The sequence below is a fragment of the Alligator sinensis genome, unplaced genomic scaffold, assembly GCF_000455745.1.
Source record: "Alligator sinensis unplaced genomic scaffold, ASM45574v1 scaffold857_1, whole genome shotgun sequence".
Taxonomy (NCBI): Eukaryota; Metazoa; Chordata; order Crocodylia; family Alligatoridae; genus Alligator; species Alligator sinensis.
The window spans coordinates 396,453-405,488 of NW_005842439.1; the positions used below are offsets into that span (position 1 = coordinate 396,453).

The 9,036-nt window shown below is 45.3% G+C and overlaps 1 protein-coding gene across 3 annotated transcripts in view; it reads right to left on the reverse strand.

Moving 5' to 3' along the window:
• The window catches only part of AGBL1 (ATP/GTP binding protein like 1), a 403,598-nt gene that overhangs the window by 162,242 nt on the left and 232,320 nt on the right, over nt 1–9,036 (reverse strand). For all 3 annotated transcript variants that reach the window (XM_025211966.1, XM_006030348.2, XM_025211967.1), the window contains exon 21: nt 1,949–2,125. In XM_025211966.1, coding sequence (XP_025067751.1) covers nt 1,949–2,125 — 177 coding nt within the window. The remainder of the gene's footprint in view (nt 1–1,948; nt 2,126–9,036) is intronic.

A 9,036-nucleotide genomic window follows, 5' to 3' on the forward strand; every position in this document is an offset into this window, starting at 1 on the left:
TTTGAAGTCAGGATATATGACATCAATCTCTTCTCCCTTGTCCAGGTGATAGGTCACCTGGTCGTAGAAGGAAATTAGATTGGTCAAGCAAGACCTACCCGCAACAAACCCGTGCTGGCTATCCCTTAAGATGTTGGCGTCGGCCAGTCCATTAAGGATGGCCTCTTTAATAAACTTTTCTAAGATCTTCCCCGGGATAGAAGTCAGGCTGATGGGCCTATAGTTAGCCGGATCCCCTTTCCTCCCTTTCTTGAAGATAGGCACCACATTGGCCTTCTTCCAGTCTTCGGGCACTACACCAGAGCACCAAGAGTTTTCAAAGATCCGCGCTAGAGGCTGGGCTATGATGCTCGCCAGCTCCTTGAGTACCCTGGGGTGAAGATTGTCAGGTTTCAAGAAGGTTTCTAGATAGGTTTCAAGTAGATAGGTTTACTCACAAATATCATCCAGAGGTGGGTTGAGCTTTCCTCTGGAGGCAGGCAGTTTGTAGTATGACCAGTTAAAAGAGAGGAAGGGAGAGAGTGACAGTAGTTCAGCTGCTCTCCCCTGCCCGCCCCCAGAGCCTAGGGCTCCAGCCTGGGAGCTCTCTCCCTGCTTTCCATCCGGGCTTTCTCCAGGATGGATGCCAGAAATGGCTCTTCAAGATGCATCTTCCTCTTCCAGGAAGAAGGAACCTATATATCCCTGTTGTGACCTCATCACTAAGTTCCCACCAGAAGCATGGTGGCTGATGCCTGCTGGCTGATGCCTGGAGTGACCTCTCCTTCCAGGTTCAATCAGGCAGGTGTTTCTTATGCCAACCAATCAGTTTAAAAAGCAATACTGGTCACCTGGTGATGTGGGCCCCTGCCCCCTTGCCATGAGGTAGGTGCCCAAACAATAGGGGCTAGGGTGACCCAGGCAACCAGGTTGACAGACAGGTGAGAGAACCACTCAGTTGGCTGATGCCTGGAGTGACCTCTCCTTCCAGGTTCAATCAGGCAGGTGTTTCTTATGCCAACCAATCAGTTTAAAAAGCAATACTGGTCACCTGGTGATGTGGGCCCCTGCCCCCTTGCCATGAGGTAGGTGCCCAAACAATAGGGGCTAGGGTGACCCAGGCAACCAGGTTGACAGACAGGTGAGAGAACCACTCACATGACCTGCAGAGGCAGGGAAACTGACAAAAGGAGGAGCAGGCTCCCCTTCCCTCAGGAACACCTCCAGCTCGGGTTACAACTCAGGGTTACCTGAAACAGATGGGGGAGAGGGGGCTGCCTGCCCACCACAGTGACCATGGTAACCAAATTGACAGACAGGTGATGAGACAATTCCTCCACACTTTCAGCTGAGGCCTGTCATGCAGGCCGAGTGGGTTGCTCAACAACCAGAAAGATAGACGTCTGAGATAGAGAGGAGGAACAGACTACCCCCAGGGTGAGGGGAAGGCTGTAACAGGAGGCGACTGTGACAGCATTTTGCCATAACCATGCTTCTCTACAATGAAGCAGATATGGGGTTGTTTCATTTCAAAAAGACTCCTCCTTAGTCATAAAACCCAGAAAACATCTTATCTGGGGTTGGATTCCCAAAGATTTACACTGCTTTTACCCCACTGTAATCTAGCAACTAAGGATTTGGTCCTGATTTACACTACAGCATGAGAGACAAGAACCAGGCTTTGTCTCTTTTACTGCTAAGTGAGGCTGGAGAGTGGATGGTGTACCATGTCATTAAAGAGAACAAGTCAAGGGGTGACTGGCACACAGCTGCGGAGACAAATTTGGAAACATCTGTGCGCTCTCAAGCAATGACAAGGAATTCCAGCAAATATTCAGGAACTCACTTCACTGAAGGGCTCAGGGAGTCATGAAACTGTGAACAGTCACCCAAGTTCAAAGCAGCAAATTAAAATGGGTACCACAAAAGAAAGGAGGAAAGGGCCAGTCTTCTCAACAGAGGTACTCACTTTGTAGAGCCCATGACTACAGCCGCAGTATGTGCTTTCCATCGTGTAGCTCCTCAGCACACCAATCTCCTGCCACACAACCACTCGGGCTGTCGATGCACGGGACTTCTCCACAAGGAAACTGCAGCTGCTCATGATGAATGGAGTGGCCACTTTATCCAGGATTTTGGGGAGGGTCTACAACAAAGTATTAACAGAAATGTGAATAAAAATTTGACAGCTAAATAGACAGGCAGCTGTGCATGTGTGTGTATACACTCGTGTATACATACATATTTATTTATCTATTGATAATTATCAAATTTACATATTTATTCTTGATCTAGCATGAAAGAGAGCTGTGTGAAAATTCTAATATCCATCTCCTGGTGATTCCTGATAATCAACACTTGTTTTCCTCCCAATCAAGGCCTAAAATCTGATTGTTTTTACTTGATTTTCAATCAAAATGAGACATTTTTGACATTCTTGAATCAATATCTTTTGTTTTGATATAAATGACTAAAAAATCTTCATTTTGAGTCAATTCAGCATTACCCTGCACTGTGGTATAAGCCTGTTTGTGGTTTATTGCCTCTTGGGACTCATTTTTCAGCAACCTGATACTAGGGTTGTGCAAAGCTTTGGTCCCTGATTCAATTCAGCGGAGATTCAGCCCAATTCAGTGGCCAAATCTCCAAATCCAAATGAAACCAGAGGACCCTTAATCTCTCTGAATCGAATCAGAACCCTCTGAATCGATTCGGAGAGATTCGGAGATTCGGACATAGAGACAGCTTTAAATGTTTTTTCTACATACCTCTAGGTGGCAGGTGGCTCGTGAATGTTGCGATGCTGGGGTGCATGGAGTGTCTCACAGGAGTGCAGGGGGCTCCCCAGCATGCTTGGCAGCAGACCCGGAAGTGGACCAGAAGCACTTCCGCTCCACTTCCAGGTCCACCAGGGAGCACGCAAGACCCCCCGGCCCCGTGCCCTCCTGGCTCGGTGACTGGTGCCTCCTGGGTCTGGGGGGTGCACCCAGGGTCCCCCTGTGGCTGATCGCCGAGCCAGGGAGGCATGGGGGAGGGGCCCAATGTGCTCCCCGGCAGACTCGGAAGCGGACCAGAAGTACTTCCGGTCCGCTTCTGGGTTCACCGCTGAGCACATGGAGGGCCCCCCCACACTCCTGTGGGACGTTCCATGCACCCCAGCATTGCAGCCATCATGAGTCGCACCTGCTACCTCAAGGTATGTGGAAAAAACTTTTAAAGCTGTGTCTATGTCCAAATCACTGATTCTCCAAATCAGCATTGAATCTTCAGATTCCTATTCTACCAAATCGAATCGGGGCAGTGATCTGAATCAACAAATCAAATCACTGTCCCTGATTTGGGCCAAATCTGAATCGAATACAGCCTGCTTCACAGACCCCTATCTGATACCCCTGTTCTTTCCTATGGGCCAGGCTTGTTGGCTGGATCACCTTTCCCACAATCCACCATGCAGCCCAGTAAGAGAGGGAGCCTTGTTGCATTAGTGGACATACTTTCCTTCAAGGAGCTCAGACCATAGGAGAGAGGGTCACCCTGGACTGGGTTAGTGTTGCGCTAGCTTGGAAGAAAACATTTTGAGTCAGGGAAACCAACTGAAGTATGCCAATTCAGGATGAAGGATGCAGAATGAAATATTTCATTTAGATTGCTTGGATCAAAACAAAACAAAATTGGTAAAATTAAAATTTTGTTCATGTGGAAACTGCATTTTTCACTGAAAACTTATTCCTGTGAAAAATCTTTAACCACCTCCAGCCTAAATATATTGGTCTACATATAGTTATATCTTATTTATCAGTCAGCAGTGTGCCCTTGTTGCCAATGGCTAACAACATACTGGGCTGCATTAGTAGGAGTATTGCCAGCAGATCGAGTATTTAAAGGTGGGGACCATCAAGTTAGAAATTATGAGACAAATCCTATCATGATATAACTAAGCACAATCTATGCTAGCAGAGTGTTGCACGCTACAAGTGAAAAGGGAAACAAAAAAGAAAGGAAAGAAACTTTTTTTCTACAAAGCAGGTTCCATTTTACCAAAAAGCTGTTTACTTTCATATCTCCTTCCCTCTAGGAAGAAAAATCAGACTAGTCAGTTCCACCTTCCATTACTAGTCAGTTCACTGTCCGATTCTTTGTTGTTCAGTCCTATCTGGTTTGTGTTCACAACACTTCGGGAGAATATTGGGTTTGGCTAAAACTGGGGGAGGAGAAGAATGGGGACCTTCAATATTTTCTAAGATGTATCTTGTATAACCCAAAAACTTCTGGCTAAAATTCCTTGGTAACATCCTTTTGAATGCCTTTGATTGTATATAAAACAAAAATACTACACTGGATTTTTCTAGCATATTCTAGCTGAAGATCTCAATGTCTATAACTCAAAGTCTATAACTGCTAAACAACTCACCTTCCAAACACCTAATATATCACTGAAGTATTATTAAGCACATTTTACAGTTGAGGAAACTGAAGTACAGAAAGTAGTCCACCATGGACTTGTCTCAGGTGTCATGGTGAATCAGTGTCACTGCCATAAATAGTTCTCAAATTTTAAGATGCCCAATAATCAGGTTTAGTTGTAAAACTCTCCTTTTCATATTCATGTACAACAAGCACAACCTCCTAACTTCAGTGTCTTAGTTTACATTCAGCATCCAAAATTATCTCAGCCATGTGGGAATTGCTAAATGATATGTTCTTATGAACAACTTCCTGTTCTTCCTAGATGCAGGTTGAATTGGGATTATACACACGCACAGGTGTACAGACACACATCAACCAAATGTTGATAAACCTCAGGAAAACTGAGATAATGGCTTAAGCTATAGGTGAACATTTTGGATAGTTCCCATTTTGCCCTTGTCTGAACCAACACCCAGATTTATATTTTTTAAGTGCCATAAACAGATTCCCAAGCCAATTTAGCTTTTTAAAACAACAGAAATTATATGTCTAATCAATCTCCTACATTTAATTAAATAAAAATGCTAGCAGGTAACAGAAATGCCTCTGAGTGTAAGACTCATTTGTGAGCATTAGCAAATCTGAATTTAATATTTCTTTTATTTTACCAGCATTCTTTGGATTTCACACTAATGGATCTTTCTTCTCTATTTATTTTTCCCATTAATTATCTTTCAATCTCACATTTAAAATGAAACAAGCCACTAATGGGTATCTTAATAGCAATGAAGCAATTTGACCGGGAGTTCTTTTCACCCACAGGCCAGGTCCCACATGGACAGCAGAAGGGCAAGATGCCTCTATACACAGAATCTGATCCACAGTTCACCATGTAGACTGGATAAGAGGGAAGCTAGGGGCCATGGTCTCCTTCTTTATTGGCCTCTTGGGAGCCAGGCACTGATTATTTTGATGCCACATCCAGTATACCATCCATGCAGGCCCCAGTCTCATCGTATGGTAACGAAAGGTCCTGCTCATAAGTATCAATCAAAGGTCAGGCACGAGCCACTGACACACATTGGAAGGCTATTTGACATGCACCAGCCTCACGGGCCTTCTGGTCTCTGTCCTTCTGTCCCACTGTCTTCTAGCCTCAGACTTTGCACCACTCGCCAACTCCATGCTTAGTCCCATAGCAGCCTGGCACTCCACACACCCTAGTTCAGGCCAGGCCTCACTCATTAGGATTGTGTCCAGGAACACCCTCAGAATCACAGAAAATTAGGGTTGGAAGGGACCTCAGGAGGTTATCTAGTCCAACTCCCTGCTTACAGCAGGACCATCCCCAAATAGATCATCTCAGCTAAGGCTTTGTCTAGCTGTGTTTAAAAAACCTCAAAGGATGGAGATTCCACCATCTCTCTGGGTAACCTGTTCCAGTGCTGTACTACCCTCCTGGAAAGAAAGTTTTCCTCATATCTAACCTAAACTTCCCTTGCTGCAACTTGAGACCATTGCTCCTTCTTCTGTTGTTGGCCACCACTGAAAGCAGTCCAGCTCCATCCTCTTTGGACCCCCCCCTTCAGTTACTTGAAGGCTATTATTAAATCTCCCCTCAGTATTCTCTTCTCCAGACTAAAAAAAGCTCAGATCCCTCAGACTCTCTTCATAATTCATGTGCCCGAGCCCCCTAATTTTTTGTAGCCCTCCACTGGACTCTCTCTAATTTGTCCACATCCTTTCTGCAGTGTGGGGACCAAAACTGGACACAGTACTCCAGATGTGGCATCACCAGTGCAGAATAGAGGGGAAGAATCACTTCCCTGGACCTGCTGGCAATGCTCCTACCAGTGCAGCCCAGTATGTTGTTAGCCTTCTTGGCAACAAGGACACACTGCTGACTCATATCCAGCTTACTGTCCACTGTGACCCCCGGGTCCTTTTCTGCAGAGCTGCTGCTTAGCCAGTTGGTCCCAAGTCTTTACCGGTGCATGGGATTGTTCCACCCTAAGTGAAGGACTTTGCACTTCTTGTTATTGAACCTCATAAGATTTCTTTTGGTCCAATCCTCCTCTTTTGATCTGATTTGTCAAGGAGTCTCTGAATCTTAGCATACCCTCCAGTGCATCTACTAGTTCTGCCAGCTTGGTGTCATCTGTAAACTTGCTGAGGGTGCACTCCATCCCATCCTCTAGATTATTGATGAAGATATTGAATAAAACTGATCCCAGCACCAACCCCTGGGGTGCTCCACTTGAGACTGACAGCCAGCTAGACATCGAGCCATTGATTTCTACCCTTTGAGCTTGATGATTCAGCCAGTTTTCTATCCACCTTACAGTACATTCATCCAACCTATACTTCCTTAGCTTGCTTTCAAGAATGTTGTGGAAGACAAAATCAAAAACCTTGCTAAAGTCAATGTATATCACGTCCACTGCTCTCCCTGCATCCAAAGCCAGTCATCTCATCATAGAAGGCAATCAGGTTGGTCAGGCATGGCTTGCCCTTGGTGAATCCATACTGACTGTTCCTAATCACCTTCTTCAAATGCTTAGAAATGGATTACCTAACGACCTGCCCCATGATCTTTCCAGGGACTGAGGTAAGACCAACTGGTCTGTGGTTCCTGAGATCCTTCTTTTTGCCTTTCTTAAGGATGGGCCTTATATATGCCTTTTTCCAATCATCTGAGACCTCTCCCAACTGCCGTGAGTTTTCATAGATAATGGCCAGTGAGTGGCTCTGCAATCACATCTGCACTTTCAGGTGCGCTGTGTCTGCCCTCATGGACTTGTACACATCCAGCTTTTCTAACCAGTCCCTAAGCTGTTCTTTTGCTACTGTTGGCTCCTCACCTCTTCTCCAAACTGTGCTGCCAGGTGCAGTAGTCTGGGAACTGACCTTGCCTGTGAAGACTGAGGTAAAAAAGGCATTGAGCACTTCATCCTTTTCCAAAATATTTGTCACTAGGCTGCCTCCCCCATTCACTAAGGGACCCACACTTTCCCTGAACTTCTTCTTGTTGCTGACATACTTGTAGAAACCCTTCTTGTTACCCTTCACATCCCTTGCTGCTGAAACTCCAATTGCACTTTGGCCTTCTTCATCCCTGCATGCCTGAGCAATACTTTTATACAATACTCTTTCTGGGGAACATTTAGATGTGCTTTTTAGAGGAACCTTCATGAATCAGTTGTTCAACTGTAATTGCTATTCAATGGAATTGGGGCATCAAACTCCCTTGAACTGATATGAGAAGCCCAGCTTGAATCCTTTATCCTACAGCCACCTCTCAATGTCCAATCTCCCTCTAATATAAGAGCCTAACCCTCTACTGAATGCCATCTATAGCAGGAGTAGGCAATGTTTGGCTGGCCAGATCCAGCCCTTGGAGTCACTGGACCCAGGCCATGGAGGGAACATTTCAGTTGCACTGGGCCATGGAAATGTTCGGTGGTAAAGGCTTCACCTGTGCTATGTTGCAGCTGGGTAGATGAGTGACAAAGAGAAGAGATGACAGGAAAGAGCGCTGGCAGCAGCTGGGTTCTAGCTGGCCTGGTTTGAACCAAAGCTGGGCTATTCCAGTCCACAGTCAGAAAAGGTTGCCGACTGCTGAACTAGAGGAAGCAATATGCATGGTTAATCTGGGGAATAGGCAATACCTGCCTTGTACATTTGGATGGGAGCAATGGCTTGCTCCTGGTTCATTCACTGCAGATTCCAAACACACTCCAGATGCTGAAGGTAACGTTTCAATTCTGCTTGTGTGTCCACTGACTGTCCCCAGATTTGCAAAATTTTCTCTTCCCACTCCCTCACTGAAGAAGGCTAAGTTGTCCAAATGAAAATGGTTCAAAGCAATGTATCATTTGAGAGGAAATTTCCATTGGGTAGGTGTCTCAGGGCCTAGTGGTTTCTACTCAGAGATGGAGAGACCCATTGACTCCCAAACAGCCAACATGAGGGACCCCAGTTTTAGTTTAGTTTTATCTGTCCCACATAATCAGAGCAGAGACTTCCACCTTGGGTTCCTCAACCCTAAGCTAGTACATTAACCACCAGGCCATTTAGCTATTCTGGAATGGAAATTTCTCTCCCTCTCCTATTTCATTCATATTGTAATACAAGTAATACAACCAAACTTCAAAACCAGGACATTTTTCACTAAATGGAGCTGTTGTTTTCCCCAGCTTTGATTATGCCACATTGAATTTTGGAAATGAAGTATAAGTAGGCGCACTGAGCTGCCCAAAGTCCCACAGCCAATGAATGGCCAAGGCAGGAACAACAGTCTCCTATTTTTACTATACATAACATGTTTTCTCCTAAAACAAATTGAAGTCTCTTCAAGACTCTTTCAATGCCTCCCTTCAGCTGTCAGCAATCTCCAGCATACATCCTCATGCTGAAGCCAGTCCAGCAGTGCTAAATAAACCCACAGAGTAAAACTAAATCTAGTCAGGCTTCACCTTCTAAGGGTGTGAAGTGTGAATAAACAGCATGTCTGAAAAAGAGAGGAGGATTTTCAAATGCAGTCTATATTAGGAGTCCTGTCACTAGAAACACAGTGAGGGAAACTATGTTTATAGCTGTGGGTCTAAGCCAATGCTGCCTTTGTCCTGTTCGGTGTCCACTTCTTTCAGC